Source organism: Gasterosteus aculeatus, chromosome 14 (assembly GCF_964276395.1).
Source record: "Gasterosteus aculeatus chromosome 14, fGasAcu3.hap1.1, whole genome shotgun sequence".
Lineage (NCBI taxonomy): Eukaryota > Metazoa > Chordata > Actinopteri > Perciformes > Gasterosteidae > Gasterosteus > Gasterosteus aculeatus.
This window is the reverse complement of record NC_135702.1, coordinates 5822367-5841240: the sequence shown is the minus strand read 5'-3', so window position 1 is coordinate 5841240 and position 18874 is coordinate 5822367. Positions and strand designations below refer to the sequence as shown.

Below are 18874 nucleotides of genomic sequence, written 5' to 3'. Positions count from 1 at the left end.
TCCTCACAGCAGTTTATGACATAACATGTATTTACAAGAGATGACTGAACGTTTCTGAGGCGAACGCGGTGTTTCTGAACGTGCCGAGACGAGCCAGCAGAGGCGCGCGCGCGCACGCGCTCTGACGTTCGGTGACGTAGCACGTTTCGGTCGAGCCCGTCCAGCCTACACACCGACTCGATCATTTCCAGGCCGGGTAGAACCCCAGCAACACCGCTGATATCGGTTCAACCTTATGAAGATTGGGCTTTTTTCAATCTCTATACATCCTCTGAGTAGACAACGTTTTGTGGAAATATATCACTGTAGCTGATCAGAAGATACACCAAGTCGTTGAGTTGGTGAGTTATGAAGGCGGTCGGTCGCGTGAAATCTTGCATTTTTGCTGGTTTTCTCCCGCTGCCCGGTTTTATTGTTGCTTTGTTCTGGGCAGCGGCCATTTTTAAGCGCCTTGCCCTACATTCCCGATGCTGCGGGGATACCGTCCTGTACACATAAACCCCCCCAGAACGAACGGCTGAAAATGTTAACCTTGGTCAAAGCTCCCTTATGGAGATTCATAAAACTGCGTGTCGTAATACTGCCGTGCACAAACGCCAATGCTCACAAAAGTGCCGGCCTACCAAGGTTGTTTTTGAAACACTAGCTAGACTGGAAGTTGAACGGCTAGTTTCTGAAAAAGCTGCGACTGGCGCAGCTAGCGAATGTTAAATAAGAATAAGTGTCCGTGTGTTGTTGTTGTTGTCTACTCGCTCAGCTTGAAATAAGCCGATTTATTAACACACGCGTCCGTGTGTGCTCAGTCTAAAGCGTTGTTTTATAGAAAAGCCCAAATATGATGCACAGCTACCCAGAACCCTTATGTTTACATAGCTGGTTACTGAAGTCAGATGCTAACAGACTTGACTAGTGGTGGCTAGCAACAACGCTTACGGTCCGTGTTAACGTTTACATTTACGGTAATGTTAACATTCGTTTGGATTGAATCATGTGCTGAATTAGAGAAAGACGCTTTTAATGTATTTATATTAACGTCAGCTGTAATACATTGTTTTTGTGCAACGAACTGACTGCTGTCCGTGTACTGGAATTAGCATTAGCTTCCGTTTAGGTAACCGAACCTAACCGCAGCTAACGTTAATGTCTAGGAGGTCGAACGTTCTTTTATAGCCATCCGTCCTTGATGTACTCATAGCTTGGAAATTAATCGATTTGTGTCGATCGCCTGAGTTTGAAATAATCATTTTGAAATGAAAACTACGTCAAGGAATTTCTGACGTTAGCTGTCACAACGTTAGCTTCCATTTCTAACCAAATGTCAACTAATACTAGGTTTGAGGTGTTCCTGGTTCATCTATAAATTCCGGGGTTCATCTGAAATGAAGGTGTACGAGGATGCTGTTATCTGTTTTAATACGCTAAATCAAAGTTGATGGACAGATATTTATTCTCGTAAATCCCGATAAAAACGCCTCTGCGGAGCTTGAACGCAGCGGCCTTCGATAACCGGGCTGTCCGGCATTCTGCTAAAAATACCATAATTATCCTTTTTTTTAATTATAAAATACTCGACTAAAAAGACCCGCAAAACACGAGCTTTTATCCCAAATTGTTAAAGTCTCGTCCCCATCTATATTGTGTTAGTACTTTGTATGAAGCAATTACCTCGAAATGTTAGCGCAGTATAACGTTAACCATCATAAAGATGTTTTTTTAAGAACATATTTGGTCACGTACCGCAACGTTAAACCAGGAACGCTGTGATCTTGGTCAAAAACATTATCATTTACGATTAAAATCTGATTTCTTGTTAAACCACTGTTGCTTATGTGTGTTTACGGTACCTTGGCTGCCGGGCAGATTTAAGTGTGTAAAGATATGAAATAATTCACAAAAAAAATCTTAGTTGTATGTAACTTTAATAATGAGCTCTATTGGTAAATCGTTTTAATTCAATTTAGTATATACAGCGTCTGGATTAATATATATATATATATTTTTTTTTTACTTTTATATATTGTGCCACTATTGAAGCTGCAGCAGTAATTGCTGTGGGTGGTTGCATAACATTATTTTCGTATTTCTGTGTGGTAACCATGAGTGTTTGAGCTAACAATATTTATCTTTATGTATGTTTAAGTGTGAACTAGAAATAAGCACATTAGTCTATAAGCTTAACCTGGTACGTTCAGTGTGTGGTTCTAACTTCACCAAATGGGCCACAATTCAAAGCTTTTCTGCAAACCTTTAATTCGCTCGTTTTGAGTAAAGTGTTTATTTGAATGATCATTTCAAACTAACATTTCTGTCACGAGTATTAAAGACGTTGCCCCGTTACTATTAGGTTTATCAAGCCAAACGTGTGGTTGCATACCATTACTATTGACATAGAGAGTAGCCTGTCTGCAGCATTGGCATTCATAATACGGAACCACCTCAAGTTGATTAATTTTATTAATGCATTGAACTTGACCCTTTATGTACTATGGAGATGTGATGTTGAATGAATGCCACTAAATTTATTTGATCCTCACACAATCAAAAAAATAGTCAGTAGAACCAAGTTGAACGTCCTCCACCTCAAAGGTTGAATGTTTTTAGTGAGGTCTGTACTTGGGATTTACATTTCTTCTACTGTGTTTGCAGAATCAGAAGGCACTGGGAAGAGGCGCAAACAAAAATTTCCATACTAGATGACATTACATCGCAATGTCCGATCGTTTGGGGCAAATAACCAAGTCCAAGGATGGGAAAAGCAAGTACTCCTCACTTAGCCTATTTGACAAGTACAAGGGAAAATCAATAGAAAATCAGAAAAACGCAGGTAAGCTTGATCATTTAAATGAATGACTTAATTTGCATCTCTTGTTTGCTTTGCATGACTCCCGTCCTAAGTCTCCTTCCCATTGCTTTATATACCTGTGTTTTCTCTCCCAGTAGTTCCGCGACATGGCTTGCAGAGTCTTGGCAAAGTGGCCGCAGCCCGGCGCATGCCCCCGCCTGCTCACCTGCCGAGCTTGAAGTCCGAAAACAAAGGAAACGATCCCAACGTGATTATTGTGCCAAAAGACGGTACAGGATGGGCGAACAAGCAGGAACAACCCGATCAAAAGAGGTAAGGGTAGAATGGTAAAAACAATTTAAACCACCCTATGTAGATCTTCAGCTACGGGTAATCATTTAAAGACTAAAGATCCTTTTCTAGTTTGTTGTTTTCCTTCATACAGCTATAGGCTGTGGAACAACGTAAGACAATCAGTTAACCACACTGGGTGCAATGGAATGGTGTGCTCTAAGAAACCAGCATCGACTTAAAAACGATCCTTCTAGGAAGGCAACGTCGGGTCAAAAAGTGAAATAAAGATTTGTGAAAGTCAGCTGTCTTGTTATTGGAGATAGTTGTTGCCTGGAGTTCCAGTCCGTCAGTCCACGGTTTTGTGTTTCTGTGCTCTTGTATAAGTCATTGTACCTATAGCACAAAATGTGATATTTTTTCCTTCCTTTTTATTTTTAGTTCTATTGCATCAATACCACAGCTGCCGGAGTTGCAGCCACAGCTGGCTTCACAGAAATCTGTCTCCAATCTTCAGAAGCCCTCACCGGTAGCCAACCAGGAGGTTTGTATGCAATTGTTTCATTTTTTTCCACTTCATGGGGATTAACTATAATTGTACGAAAAACTAAAGTGTAAATTATGCTAGAAAACCCAACATACTGCACCAACGTCTTTAGACAGATGTGACAATTCTCTTGAGGAATACCTTTTGTGATTTTAGTACCATAGACTGTCAGTGTGTTTGAAAGCAGATGTTGTTTAGTGGGAATAGAATTTTTCTTGCAATATACAGAGAGGATGTTCTTTGGTCTTGTGTCTGTCCGTTCCAGTCTAGCTAAGAGAGTCGAGATGAAGTTGTTATTTTGTAACCATATTTTGTACTGGTACAAAAGACAAATGCTCTGACTCAAAGGCCAAATAGAGAGTACGCTGAAATTAGACCGTGACTCTGGTTTTCTCCATTTCCACAGAACACAAACACAGGTGGGCCAAAGCAATGGGCCCAGCTAAACGGAAAGGCAGTAGAGCAAGATGGTGAGTCATCTCAGATATACCTAGAACTGAGAGTGAGGTATTTCCTTAAATTCAAACGACGTTTTCACGATTAATAGTTCTGTCCAGGTTGTGACCCTCTGCACAACATTCTTCTGTTTGCATTAGAGTAGACTAATGTTTTTTCCTCATTGTAACTCCTTTCAATAAACCAGGTTTAAGGGCCTTAAACAGACTTCAGCCCTTCTCTCACGAGGAATTTCCCACGCTGAAGGCAGCTGGAGAACAGGACAGGGCTGGCAAGGAAAGAAGCGGCTTCGATCCGTCGTATGGGCCCGGACCAAGCCTCCGCCCCCAGAGTGAGTAAAACTCTAAAATTGTCGGGCCATCTCATAGAAGATACTGTTTGTCAGAAAGGAAATTATTAAATTGGCAACAAGATTGCGGAGTGTAGAATCAAATTACCTCGTAAAACACGAATTGATTATCTAAAAGAAAGCGGCAAAGGAAAGTTTTTTTTGAGGTTTATACGGCCGCTGTTTTCTAAAATCCAACTTCACAACTTCCAGATGTGACGAGTTGGAGGGAAGGTGGTGGCAGGAACCTTCAGCCCTCATCCCTGACCCTCGGCTCGCCGGCGGATCCCGAGGGTAAGCTCCCTGCCCTGGGTGAGAACGGCAGCCCACCCGCCTCATCTCACCCCCCTTCTGCCACCGGCACGACCTCATCCAGTGTAGTGACGGCTCAGTCCCCAGTCCTTGACCCAAAGGAGCTCTCGCTGCGACCCGCCCAGCCGGTCCGCAGAACAACCGTCCCTACTGCTCTGCAATATCAGCTTCATCACACTTCAAATGCCGTCTACCACGACATGTTGCCTGCATTTGTGAGTACTGTGTGACTCCTTTTTATAAGGTCGTATTTTGGATTGGAAAAAACGACCCCCGAAGCCAATTCGCTGATTATTTTTTTTTGCCCTGCTGTTTTTAGATGTGCTCTAAAGACACACGTGAAGCCCCAGGTACCGACCACGTTCCTGCTACTGTAGCAGCTCCAGCCAGATTTGACAGCAAACCCACATTTAAACAGACATACGCCAAACCTGAACTTGTCAAGTAAGTACATTCACAGCGTGAAAGCACTGATTTATTACCTAGTTTGAGCCAAGGGGTTTGCAATGTTAGATAACTACTCATTTTGAGCAATCTGCTTTCATATGAAAAATGTAAAGGAAGCCGGGCCGCATTTTGGCATCGAAAGGGTTCTGGTTTCCATTTTGTCGGCCCTATGTAGCGTTGACCAATCACATTCAAGCAGCCTTTGATTAACTGCAGGTAAACGATCCGTGTAGAAAGCAAAAGAGGCGTAGCGCTTTGCTACAAAAGCAATCTCGTAAACCATCACCTGTCGTTTTAGAGAAGTGGCTACTTGTGAATCACACGGATCGTCATCTGTCGTCATTCAATGACCAGATCAGGCTAATTTTGTCCTTCTACCATCTCTTGTTGCAGTGGAGACGTGAGAAGAGAGAACCGCTTTGTTCGCGCTTCAACTCGACCCTCTTCTCAGCCCATCCGAAGACCTGGTGAAAGACCGCAACGTCCAGCCATTATTAATCCCGAGGACCTGAAGGACCTGGATGAGCTTGACCACGACTGTGAGGATGGGTGGGCAGGTTAGTACTTCTGACTCGTGTGAGTCACCCTCATCCCGCTCCTATAGGAGGCCAAAAATGTGACTCATTCTGGAGGAGTTTGTGCCATATTAAGTTTCCTCTTCACCTTGTGAACATGCATTGCCACCAGTATTTGAGTGTGATTTATTGCTGAATTAATCATATGCCATCAATTATTACCGTAGAGTGCTCTGATTACACTAAGAAAGGCAAATTCTGAGCACAAAAAAACATGAAGGACTGTTAAGTAATCTACTCATCCCCGTTGCCTGCATCCAATCAAGATGATAATGAGGGAAGTTGCTATGTTTTAGAGGGCCAATCTGACGTATGAACAACAATCAGTCAAGGTACATCGGATGAATGAAGATAAAGATTTTGAATCTACACCCTAATGTCAGACCGTTGATGCGCTCCAGCCGCATTGATAAGATTAGCTTGTGTAGCGTTCCAAAGCTCAACTAAATGACTTTGATGAGATTGCGAGTGACTGAATAGAAGCGTAGGATGTGAGAGCAAGTCAACTAATTGACTTGCTCTCGTGTGATTGATGATGATCCCATCCTACATACCTGCCGCTAACTGTTACTTTGGGGTTTGTCTAGGACTACATGAGGAAGTTGACTACGGTGAGAAGCTTCAGTTCAGCGATGACGAAGACGACCACTCCGGTGATAAAAAAAGGCAATGGTGAGATCTCTTTCCAGATGGCTCATTAATACTCAAGATTATTTTTTTTACTTACATAATTTAAAGGGTTCCTGTTTCAATTTGGATGCGTTATCCTTTTTTCAGGACTGAATGGGAGAGGGAGAACCTGATTTCAGCTGAGGTGCCTTACCCCCAGGAGGGCACGGAGGAGAGCTACTCCTACCAACCTCACCATCATGAGCAGCCCAGGAAGACCAACAGCAGATATCTCTCTACGGACACCCCGGTAACAACACACACCGTTGTTTTCCCACTTTCCTCCTCCTCCGCTGAGATGACGTATCGAACATGAACTTATTGTGGTGTTAGCCACAGTTATAACACATCTTGTTCTTTATTCCCTCGGTGACTGTGGAGGATAGGGCAACACTGCAGAGCATATGAATAGCAGTGTGCTGTCATACACCCTTGAGTGAGACTGTCATTGTGAATGGGGAGTAATGACCTTGCAGTTACCATAGTGATATGTCTGACTTGTTTGGCTTTGATAACGATGCAACAGATATAATAGGAATAGACCATTTTTTAGGACCGTTTAAATTTGAAATAATTTGCCCCCCAAAATAAACAAGTTTGTTTAGGCTTAGTTAGGCTTTTTTTAAAAATTTTTTTTTTTGCATGTTCTTAAAATTAGACTAACTTAACACTCAAACTTACACAAGTAAAAAAATAATTGAATCCGTGTTACCTCCAGCATGCCTGCAGGTCATTAGATTTTCTTGGTCACTCACAGTGGATAAATAGAATATTATTTAAAGAGTTCTCTGAAAGGAGACATTATAGATGTATTTGATATTCTGCAGTATACAGCGCTCCCTTGAACCGCCTCTGTTCCGTCTACAGGCCCTGCAAACAAACCAAGGAGAGCCACTGGCTGACCAGGAAGAGCGCCAGTCTCAGGCCCCAGCGAGGGCAAAGTATGTGTCACCCGAGCTGCTGGAGGCCGTTGAGAGAGCTCGCAGGCGCCGGGAGGAGGAGGAGAGGCGCGCCCGCGAGGAACGCCTGGCGGCCTGTGCTGAAAAACTCAAAAAGCTGGATGAGAAGTTTGGGAAGATTGAAAGGCAGACATCGAGAACAGAGGAGGGCCAAAAAGAGGGAGAGAACAAAGAAGTTCCACTTTCCCCAGACAGGGAACAGATTAAAGGCCACAATGAGAACTGGCAGTACAGCATCAAAGGTAAAAATACTTGGAGGAGTGTACATTTACCAACTTATTGCAGCTCAGACTGGTCGATGCTAAGCATGTTTCGTGGTCAAATGATTTCTAGATGGAAGCGAGTGTCCCCAAGACACCTCTCCCGGCCACAGTTACCGCGATGAACCCGCTTTCTCTAACTACCGTGTCATTGAGGATGATTGCCCGGAGCCCTCATCCCCCTCCGGAGACTACAGCGGACGTCATCCCTCCAAACCTGTCCCACCCCGCTTTCAAAAGCAACTGCAGCCTCAGCAGCAGCAGCAGCAGCCGCCCCAGCCGCCGCCCCAGCCGCCGCCGCCGCAGCAGCAGCAGCAGCAGCAGCAGCAGCAGCAGCAGCAGCAGGTGAGCACCGGCTGATGCACCTTTTGACATATACATTCTTAATCCCAGAGTAATGTGTCATCTATTAGCAACTGCCTTGTGAGAAGAGGGCTCTCAAGAGTTCATGGAAGCATGTCGCCACATGCAAACAGCCTTGTGACGGGTGCTATCGTTATATAAAGAGCAGGAAATGCACTTTGTAAATGCAGATGCCTCCGATTTTCAATGTGTGCAACATTTCCACTTTTCCGTTTGCATTGCAGTTGGTTGAGCATCCAGAGTCACAGTTGATGGATGAACTCTATTTAAATGCTCTGGATCGCTCTCCCACTGCCATCGCTTACTGGGACACATTAATAAAACGGAACCTTTCCAGCTATGACTGGACAATAGATGATATATTTTTGACATGGCTTACTCTGAAGTATCACAGTAGCTTTAGCTGAACGTTAGAATGCTTTTTTAAACGGAGCCAGGGCCGTGGCTTTTGTATACAACATTTTTATTTGTTGTATTTATTCTACAGGAACAAGTATACAAAATGCAGCACTGGCAGCAGTCTGCTCACCCGGCCACATCCGGCTCAAGCCACAGCCAGCGAGGCTACTATCCCCCACATGTTCTCGGGTTCGACCCCCGCTGGATGATGATGCCTCCTTTCATGGATCCCCGTATGACCCAAGGACGCTCTCCTGTGGACTACTACTCCGGGGCTGTCCACTCTTCAGGTGAGTAATAACTCACCAAAAGGAGCAGATGCTTTCACTGTTATCACACTGTTTTCTTTTTGATTATTTTTTTTTTCATCATGGAAAAAATGTGTGAAATACAAACACTGATTATTTCAGCAGGAATGATGAAACCCATGATCCATCAAGACCACCTGAACAGCCCTGGTTCCGATGAGGGATGCCACTCAAACCTGCTCCAGGAGAGGAGAGCACCTTCCACCGAGCCTTACCCTATTTGGAACCAAGATGGCTACCCCCTGCGCAGCTTCACTCCACCTTACCAGAGACCGCACGAAAGCTTGGACAGTGGGCAGCTAGATGACAGGTCCGTTACTGTTTTTAAAATATTAGAGCCTGTGAATTTTGCAGTTCTTACTCTGAGGCATTCTCTCTTTGGATCTGCCCTCACAACACCTTTATTACAATGTGAAATCTTTTTTTTTTGTATCATTTCTTCCCCACAGAAGTGATAAGGGCGGCCCCCAACACGACTCCTATGAAGAGAGGGCCAGTGAGTGCTTAACCCACCCCCGCGATGACATCCCCCATCATGTTTACCAGAGCCGCGGCCCCGACAGAGAACACCAACACCACGACCAAGGCCTGCTGTCCACTGCTCAGAACCACTCCTTCAATCAAGCCGATAGTGATTACCCGAAACAAGACACCCGGGTCAAGCATCAGAAAGACGGCGGTGAGTCTCACGACGAGACCGGAGAGGCCTCAAAGGACAATTGGAAAAGAGATGGAGGCCAGAAACAAGATGGAGGACTGAATGTCCAAAGCCAGTGGGCCGAGCCCAGTTCCAGTTCCAGCGGTAGTGTCAGCCAGCCATCTGAGAGCAGTGGGCGCACCTTGACTCGCAGAACGGGACCCATCAAGAAGCCAGTACTCAAGGCCCTTAAGGTCGAAGACAAAGAAAACGAGAAGCCGAAACCCGAGCCAGAGGAGAAGCCCGTCCCTTACCGCTTGGAGAAAGAAGTCCTTACCAACGTCTACGACTTGAAGAAAGATAACCAGCCTGCCAGCAACAGGCGCTCCGTGTCACCCGTTATTGACAAACATCCCGAAGAGAGGCAGCGTCAGTCGCCAGGTCCCACCAAGATGGACCCTCGGCCCCTGAGCACCCACAGTGATGACGCTCCCAAAGAGAGCCCATGGGACAGCGGCCAGAACCAGTCGCCTAGAGAGAGCCAAGAAATCCGGGAGCCCCAGGCGCCGCGGCGCAATAACTGGATCTTTATCGATGAAGAGCAGGCCTTTGGCGCGGTCAGGGGAACGGGGAGAGGCCGCAGTCGGGGTTTTAGGGAATTCAGCTCGAGAGGCGGCCCCCGCGGAGGCCGAGTTGGAGACAACCTCCGGGGGGCTTACACTAACAACAACCCCAACAACAACAGCAGCGGGACGCAGCGGACCGGCAGGGGCCGAGCAACCAGGGACCTCGTCGCGGTGGAGGAGTTCCAGAGAGGCAAGCCCCGTAGGCGCAATGTCAGTGAGACCTTAAGCGAAGCCTCCGAGTACGAGGAGCTGCCCAAGAGGCGCCGCGAGAAGGGGTCTGAGAATGGCGACGGTTACGCCGAGTCCGCAGAAGTCCGCAAGGCTGATAGAGACTCATGGAGATCCAACAAGGTGTACGCAGACGAACAGGCGGCCCAGGACTCCAGAGAAAAGGCCAAGGCTGGCAGGGGTTTCGGAGGTCGTGTGCTGCCTCCCAGGCTGAACACCACTGCAAGCTACAGTCGCGGCTTTGGAGGACCCAGGGACATTTCTACATGGAGGGGCCGCGGGCCCCAGTTCACTGGGGCAGGTGGCTCCATGCAAGAAAATGGTTACTGTCCTGGCGGGGAGCCTACTTACTCCCGCCAACCCCCGGTCGAGCGCGAGGCTCTCAAGTACCCGCCCAAATTCCCCGGCTCCTTCACGGAAAATGGCACAGAGGCCGGCGAGGGAGAGTTCTACTTTGACAACGATAACCCCGACAGGCAGCTGATACGGAGGCGCCGTCCGCCCCGTCAGGACAAGCCGCCGCGCTTCCGTCGTCTCCAACAAGACCGCGAGCCGGGCTACAACCAGTGGACGAGCGAGGAGTACGTAAACGGGGACTTTGCTAACCCCTGGCCTGGCCGCCCCAAAGGCAGCGGGGAGGACAACTGGCCCACCGGACACTACTCCGGCCTGCGGCCCGCCCAGCATGGTCAGCCGGAGGAGTGGGAGACCGGATCCGAGAACAGCGACTTTGACTGGCGAGAGAAGCGAGGCGGCGGTGTGGCCGGCGGCCCGAGTCACGGTGACATTCCCTCGGAGTCTGGCCATAGTGAGCCCGGCTCCGGCGAGAAGAGGGAACTGTGCAAGAGAAGCTTCTCCAGCCAGAGGCCTCTGGTGGAACGGCAGAACAGGAAAGAGCCGTCACTGCTGGAAGTGAGCAAGATGGCCCGTACGCCCGACAACGGCTCCTCCTCCTCCAACAGGAGTGACAGTTGGCAGAACGGAGGGACTTCTTGTAAAAGGTGAGGTGAATTGTAGAAACAATTGTGTCAATGTAATTGTCTTGATACTTTACCTGTGTGTATTATTGAAAATGAAGCATCCTCGATTAGTATATTTATGCTTTAGTTTCTTGCTTCCAGTCTGGTTGTTATGGTTACTCGTAAACCGCCCACACAGGGTTTCTCCTCAGAGGCACAGGACTGAACACCAATCTCCATCCATCCATCCATCCATCTTCAACCGCTTATCCGGGGTCGGGTCGCCATCTCCATTGAACTTTTATTCTCCATTGTTTAATTGTATTCATGTCATAGTTTTTCTTCCACCGTTAAGGAAAGCCAGATAAAGCTGGAGCTCAGTTTCATTGGCTAGAAAGGCTTCTAGAGTTGGCTACCAATGCCTGTAATTTAAGTCATTACCTCCCTCAAAGTGTCCTGACGCTGATATTTGGTTTTAAGATCCAAAATTTGATTTATTTGACAAAGTTTCTCCAATTGTATTTCATTAATGTCCTGTTGTATTAAAACCGACAATTAATACCTTCTTTTCCTCCACTTGCTGTCTTTCAGCAGAAGCACAGATGAGTCCGGCGCGGTCTACAGCATAGAGCAGCCAGAGAACCGGGAGCCCAATGAACTCTCTGGCAAGAAATTAGATATGGAACTGAAGCAAGGATCTACCAAGACGGAAATAACAGAACCTCTTTCCCAGTATGAGCTCAGCAGCTATCCGAGTGAGTCCAATTTCAATTTCTCTTTTGGTTTCTCCGTTTTGATAGAAATCAAATAACCAATTCTGTAGAATATTAATTTCAGAAAAACAAACTGAACTGGTGCTGCTACTTTTTTATGTTTCTAGGATGGATGCTGATCTTAATCTAAAGACTGATACACGATCAATTTGAAATATTAACTATCTGTTTTTGTAGTCGAGGGGGACTCGGGACCAGTTTCAAATCCAGATGGATACCAGGATGCCTTGGTCAAGAAGCAAAGACGCCCACAGGAGGACGACAGGAGGAGGAAGGAGCAGGGGTCTGCTGTAAGTCAGCATATGCTCTGTCATCACGCCGAGGATAAAATCTAGGGTGTAGCTTCTCAAGCTTCTGTGTCATTGTTTGCTCTACAAGGTTCCGCTGAAGAACAGGACTATCGCATCCAAGATTCCGCCACGATTTGCAAAAAAGCAGGGAAGCATGAGCATTGAGCAACCGGAGGAAGGGCTGTCTTCCAACAACCTGGGAACTGAAATCTGGGAGACCAACAGCTCAGGTAGCAGATTTAGAGCATCTCTTTGTTTCATTGTACCAGAATATAGCTGTTTCTCCTCAAATCTTAAGTTGACAGGAACTGCTTAGTTTTAATGTTGTAAAGGGGTTTTATGGCTTTGAAGGGGAAATTATGTTATGTCACATTGTTTGCGTTCTCCACTGACTGAATTCGTTCTTCTCAGCTCTATCAGTGCAGTCTTCAGGCGGGGACTCGTGGACTAAACAGGTGTCGTACACTGGGAGCGAGCCCAACTCTGAGGTACTACAATCCGGCTGCTCATTGGAACTTGTACTGCGTATATTCTCGATCTACTTTATTTAGTTTTTGCCTTTTTTTTCATTATCGTCAAATAACAAGTTGTCTCCAAAATTGCAAAACGGCAACCAAACCCCGCCTTGTCTTGCCCGTGTCCAGGACTCTGATGCTGGACTCGAGCAGACCAAGGAGCAGCACAAGCCGGGGCCCATTGGAAACGAACGCTCCCTGAAGCACCGCAAGGGGCCCGAGAGAGTCGATCGCCTGGAAGGTGACCCGATAGCGCCGGTCAACGGCGTGGACCTCCACGTGGACACGGTGCTGCCGGGGCCTCCCATCGAGTTCGGGGTCAGTGCCAAAGACTCTGATTTCAGCCTCCCGCCGGGTTCCGCCCCGGTCGCCGTGTCCAATCCTGTCAACAAGCTTCAGGAAGCACTTTCTACCAATGTGAGTGGATAGATCTGTATTTAATAACTAGTAGCAATCCAAAGGCATCAAAGGTAGATGTGGCAATCTTCATCACAGTGCAGCACAATGCATCTAGGTTTTTTTGTTTTTTTTTATGAAATGGAGGAATAGTGGAATAGTAACAGAAGACGTAAACATCAGACTGATTTATCCTAAACCTTTTTTTTTTTTTAACAGACTGCTCTCAATCAGAGTATCACCATGCTGCGTTCCACCCACCTGCAGCCCGGCATCAACCTCAACCCCATCTCCTTCCCCAGTGCTGACCTCACGCTCAAGGTATTCAAATTCCAGTTCAATTCGAACAGAACTATATATAGATTCACAACAAATAAGAATAATGGTCAGTTTCACCTTTCCGGACTGGAAAGGAATATTGTGAAAACATTTAAAGCAAGACAAACATGTTTCTTTCTCTTCAGATGGAGTCGGCGCGCAAAGCGTGGGAAAACTCTCAGTCCCTGCCCGAGCAGGGCTCCCCTGGCGGAATTTCTTCCGGAGCTCAGCCTGCCTGCAGCGTTGGCTCCTCCAGTGGTGTTAGCTACAGTTCCTTTGGGGGGGTTTCCATGCCTCCGATGCCTGTTGCGTCAGTAGCGCCCTCCATGTCCATGCAAGGTAACGCTCATTTTCTCTATTTGACGAAGGCTTCATCTTTGAGTGGAACGAAACTGAAAGGTTTTCCCTTTTCGTAGGTAATCATATTCCCCCGTTGTATCTGGATGGCCACGTTTTTCCTAGCCAGCCGCGCCTTGTACCCCCCAACATGACCCAGCAACAGACCTACCAACAGGTAGAGATAAGCATCCACTCACACTCACACACACACACAAAGAAGTTTGTGTTGTAGCAGAATTGTCATGTTACTTTTCTTCAACCATTCAGGCGGCTGCAGCCCAGCAGATTCCCATCTCGTTGCACACGTCTCTTCAGGCTCAGGCTCAGTTGGGGCTTCGTGGAGGTCTACCCGTGTCTCAGTCCCAAGAGATGTTCAACTCTATTCCCCCCTTCAGGTACTGCCCCCTCAATCTATCAAGGAGTTTCCTAAGTTCACCGTGGTCATGTCATCTGTCTCGCCACCGTGTAGTTTTGATATTTTCCTTTTGCTTATTCTGCTGCGTCTTGTTCCCCTCAGATCCCAGGTGTACATGCACCCCAACCTGTCACAGCCCAGCCCCATGGTGCTGTCAGGTGGAGCGCCTCTCAAGGGGCCCTACTCTGCTTTCCCCGGCATGCAGCCCTCCGACATGGTCAAGTCACAGTCGGGCTCACACTATCAGCCTATGAATGGTAGCCAGCAGCTGGTCTACGACAGCCAGATGAACCAGGGGCCCGGTATGGGTTCCTCCCAGCTAATGGACTCTCAGCTCATCCAGGTTGGTGGGCTGCTCAAGCTCTGCTGCTGAAGACACTAACATTCCTTTTCATAAGCCTTCATGGCGCCATCAGACCACCGTTGGATGAAGCGTATTTTCATTGAAGTCCTTGTTTTCGCCAGGTGACCATGCCCCTACCCGGCTCTCAGCTGCGCTATGGCTCTGCTCAGCAGCACCTCATCCTCCCGCAGTCGATCCAGCTGCAGCAGGGACAGAACCTGTCAGTTGGGGGCCCACGCCGGATGATGCCACCCGGGTCCCAGCCTGGGGTCATGACCGGCGGCCGAGAGGTGTGACTTACTGATCTGATGATGCTCCACCAAAAATAGCGCTCTGTTCATTGATTAGTACAAAGATGGACAATTGTTTTGGGGTTTGACTGTATGTCTTTCTCGTCTTCCAATTCTCAGGGCTCACAGATGGAAATGAAAGGCTTTCAGTTTTCTGACAAGCCCAATCATTCCCCAGGAATGTCCGGAGGGTCCTACAGGTGAGCGTACAAGAAAACAGGCGACGCCGTCAAGTGCGGGACGGTGAATCACAAAGGCACACTTGTGGAAATGGGTGCAACAATGTACTTTAATTTCTTCCTCTCCTCTTCAGGCCTGGTTCGGCCAGCCCCAGTGGGAAGCCCTCTGGTCCTGGGGGCCAAATGACACATTTTCAGCAGGTATTTCTTTTTGTTTTGTTATATGTGTATGTACATCCTGCATCTGAAAAATATTGCCCAGGGTTCACCTTTTTTAAGGGTTCTAAATTGAATTTATGCTTGGTTGAACGCATCCCCATTTTCCTCACCCGACAGAATTTACAGTTGAAATACAGCAGCTAAAATCTTAATGAATCATAAATTCTGCAAGGTATTCCCTTTTTGAAATGCAATAAAGGCCTGCTAATTTGTGTTCTTCCTCCTTTCCCGGGACCAACAGGTGATGCACATGCGCCCTCCCCCCAATGGCCCTTTCCCTAATCCCATTCAGAGACCAGTCATGCAGGTCAACAAGCCTGTCATCATCCGCCCCCCCCCTTACCCCAATCCTGGCCGTGACCTTTCCCACTCCACCCCTCCCTCGGTGCCCGATCCCTCTAAAGGGCCAGAGGATGGCATGAAGGTGAGCCACCCACTATAAATATAGGTAATTTATTTTCATCCATTTTCTTTTTCTCTATTTGCGCTTCTTGTGTTGTGTATTTTGTTATTGTGGCCGTTGGAAGGTGTAGATTTATAGTTGGTAGGATGCATTTGTAGTGTATTGTTAATATTGATGTGTTTATATAGTAAACTGTTATTAAAATGTTTCACCTAGTCATCTTGAATATTCATCCTAATTCAAGCGCTAACAAACATCTTGTTTATTATCAATAATAATACATATTAACAATGTTGTATAGTGTAAGAGTGATAATTCAATTTTTAATGATAATTTGGCATTGAAATGTTTTTAGTGAAAACCAGTTAGTTAATTTAGGTTGGGTTAGTTGCTTAAAAATAATGTGTCAGTCATCTCTGAAGCCTTTCTGTATGTGATGTTCATGATGCATCAGGATTTAATGGTAAACACGGTAAAAGTATGCTATGGACAGGATTTGTGACCCTGTAAATGTATTTATATTACATAGCTTTTCCAGACAAATCTTAAATGAACTGCTGATAGTGACTAACTATGCAGATGATTAAAATTGTCACTGTTTGCAATAAATACATTTTCTCTAAAAGCTGAGTATCGGCCTCGGGCTGTCGGTGTTGCTGCACCGACGTTTTGTTTTCAACGTGCTGCTCTTGGTAATTCTCCCGTCGTCTTTGTGCAGAACAAAACCATGCGAGAAGTACGCAAGGCAGTGGGGGAGGCCAAGATAACATCCGGGGCCATGACCAGCAAATTCCAGGAGCCCCCGCCCTCCACAGGGCACGCCAAACCAGCGCGCTCTGGAGCCATCAAACCCCACGCTGTCAAAGTAGAGAAGGGCAAGGCATAACAATGGACCTTTGGAGATCCTCACCACCCCTCCGCCCGCCAACACAAGCCCCCCGTTCAACGCGTGAGCCTTCCAACACCCGTCCCGAGGCTGCGTGGAAAAGGGGGCTCGCGTGCAGGCGTCATAATGAAATAACCCCCGTTGAACTATCCGAACCGGACACTATTATTTCACATCACGTATAGAGATATATAAATATATATATAAATATATACATAGACACACGCAGTCTTTTAAACAGATCTCTTCAAGGTCCTCTTTAATTTATTATTAGTCACTTTTAAGAGATTGGTAAAGAGAAAAGATATTGTTTTTTTTGTGTGTGTGTGTGTTTCCCGAGGTGGAGAAAGAAAAATGGCCAACTCAGACAGATGGTTCATTTTTCATAACATTTTGCCAAACTGTATTTACTCTTTATGGACTGTAGCTGATGACACCACGCAGACTCTTGATACATCTATGACAAGCAAAGTCTGTTAACATTTTTTTTTCTTCTTTTTTTTAAAATGAAATTCTAAATGCAGTGGGGAACTTTTTGTCATTTTTCATTGACGTTTTTGCTGGTAATTAAAAAGCCCGGAAAAAAAATATCCCCCAATTTGTGGACATCCTTGCATGTCAACATGTTAAAGGTCAAGTGCATCGCCCTAGAAATAAATCCCCCGGGGTGCTCGACCCCAAACCTCCGGTCACGTTCTTTCACCTTTTCTTTGTTTAGTTGTTCTTTTGCTCGCTCTCTTCTGTATGTAAATTTAAAACTAAAAGTTGGGACATTTTTACCAAAATCATGTTGCTTCCACGAAACTTCACCGGCCTTGGCGCGGCGTGTGCATGTGACGTGCTGAACGTGTGTAGACATGCGGGACACCTTTTTAGATCCGAGCGCCATCTCACAAAGACTGTACCTGAACTCGGCATTCGAAGCGCTGCCATCTGCTGTGGATGCTTTTGCTCAACCGAGCTGGCAGCAACATTTCCTGGGCTCATTGTGAAGTTTTTGTGTGGGGGGGTCAGGGGGGCATTGGCAATTGCTGTAAAGGTGACCTCCCCCCACACACACACACACACACACACTCCCTCTCCCCAAAATAGCTTGATTGAAATGTTTGCTTTCTTATTGCTGTGTTTTGGGTTGTAACAAATCAAATCTGTTAATGAACATTCGATGTACGTGATGATTTTTACATCCCTCAGTCTGGGACGTTTTAGCTTTGGGCTTTAAAGGCCCATAAGTCTTTTTCTCTAATTCCGTTATAATCCCATTTAACGGCACTCTGGAGACCTTCGAAGGAACCGATTCGTCACCACCTGGTTAGTCAGCATCTGGTCTCTGAGTTGGCACTAGCAATAAATGCAGTCTAACTATTATCCCAGTCAGGGTCCAATTAACTTCTTTTTTTTTTGTTAGAAGCTAATGGATCGCAGAGGAGGTGTTTAGCATTGCTTGTTGAGTGAATTGTTTTGCTTCAGCTTTGTTTTGTGAGCTGTGCCGTTCCAGAGGACTACGAAGGACTTTTAAAGTGTTTAAAATGTGAAGCTGTTGGAATCATCATTCAATTTTTTTTATTTTTTTTTGAAACTCAAAATGTCAAAACTGGTTAAATGTCAACAACAGCACTGCTTACCATAACGCTCCACGACACTACAAATGTTGCGAATTATCTTTGACAAGTTTTACTGTACAGTCGAGCCTCGTCAGCGAGGGGAGGCTCAGACCCACGTTTCATCTTTACGTACTGTGGCACTATAAAGGATTTAACATTGAAACTTTTTTTTTTTTGCTTCTCATCCCTCACCGCAAAAGATCCTGATGCTTCTCATCACCGTTCGTGCACCGAAACATCGCCCTGACTCTTTTGTTTTGTACTTCTAAGATGCATATTTCATTTTGTTAAAGGACCAGCGCTTTCTATAGCTGATCCAGCGTTCTATTTATCCTACTTGATCTTTATCCTTTCAGATATTTGGTCATTACTCGCCCTTGTTTAAAAAAGAAAAAAAAATAGCTTATTGAAAGAAAAGAAATAAAGCAGTTGTGATTTCTTAAATGTACTGTGGATTCTGTATTCTCACTTTGTCATATTAAAACCATGCATCAAATTCTTGTGAAAGCAGAAGTTTTGGGGAAATGCTTTTAGGCTGCTTGGCTCAACTATTGGGGGTTTTAGGTTTTGAGGCCAAGTGTTCAGAACAGCTTTTCCTCCAGCAACCAGAGCACTGCAGGCGTTCTCCTCCCAGTAGCGCCGCAATACGCATGCCCCACCTGCAGGGAACGTTTCCACTGTAGGACTAAGTTTAAGCCAGCCGTAAAACCAGCATTTGCTTGTTTATTTTTATGTCCTGAATACATATTGGAGGTTTT

The 18874-nt window shown here is 46.1% G+C and overlaps 1 protein-coding gene across 10 annotated transcripts; it reads left to right on the top strand.

Annotated features, from left to right (window-relative positions):
* Positions 1–46: 46 nt before the first annotated feature.
* prrc2b (proline-rich coiled-coil 2B) lies at positions 47–18560 on the top strand. 10 transcript variants are annotated; one of them, XM_078088146.1, is made up of 31 exons: positions 47–341; positions 2647–2824; positions 2941–3115; positions 3515–3617; positions 4027–4090; positions 4264–4407; positions 4618–4931; positions 5036–5160; positions 5557–5720; positions 6326–6410; positions 6516–6657; positions 7275–7608; positions 7700–7971; positions 8477–8678; positions 8802–9006; positions 9146–11188; positions 11738–11901; positions 12097–12209; positions 12298–12439; positions 12621–12697; positions 12854–13141; positions 13340–13441; positions 13585–13777; positions 13855–13952; positions 14045–14172; positions 14295–14535; positions 14658–14825; positions 14946–15025; positions 15139–15205; positions 15465–15647; positions 16345–18560. In XM_078088146.1, exons 2-31 carry the CDS (start codon positions 2710–2712, stop codon positions 16510–16512), a joined length of 6699 nt encoding a protein of 2232 aa, XP_077944272.1. In that variant the 5' UTR covers positions 47–341; positions 2647–2709; the 3' UTR covers positions 16513–18560. The 10 variants fall into 10 exon arrangements, with proteins under 10 accessions (XP_077944272.1, XP_077944270.1, XP_077944271.1 ...); XM_078088144.1 differs by having other exon boundaries at positions 8799–9006; XM_078088145.1 differs by having other exon boundaries at positions 2938–3115; positions 11741–11901.
* The last annotated feature ends 314 nt before the right edge of the window (positions 18561–18874 follow it).

Excerpts from the sequence above, each read along its gene's own strand:
- prrc2b (XM_078088140.1), top strand. The coding sequence starts at position 2,710 with ATGTCCGATCGTTTGGGGCAAATAACCAAGTCCAAGGATGGGAAAAGC. Across the intron at positions 3,116-3,514 it reads GAACAACCCGATCAAAAGAG|TTCTATTGCATCAATACCAC; the intron begins GTAAGGGTAGAA and ends TTTTATTTTTAG. Across the intron at positions 4,408-4,617 it reads ACCAAGCCTCCGCCCCCAGA|ATGTGACGAGTTGGAGGGAA; the intron begins GTGAGTAAAACT and ends CACAACTTCCAG.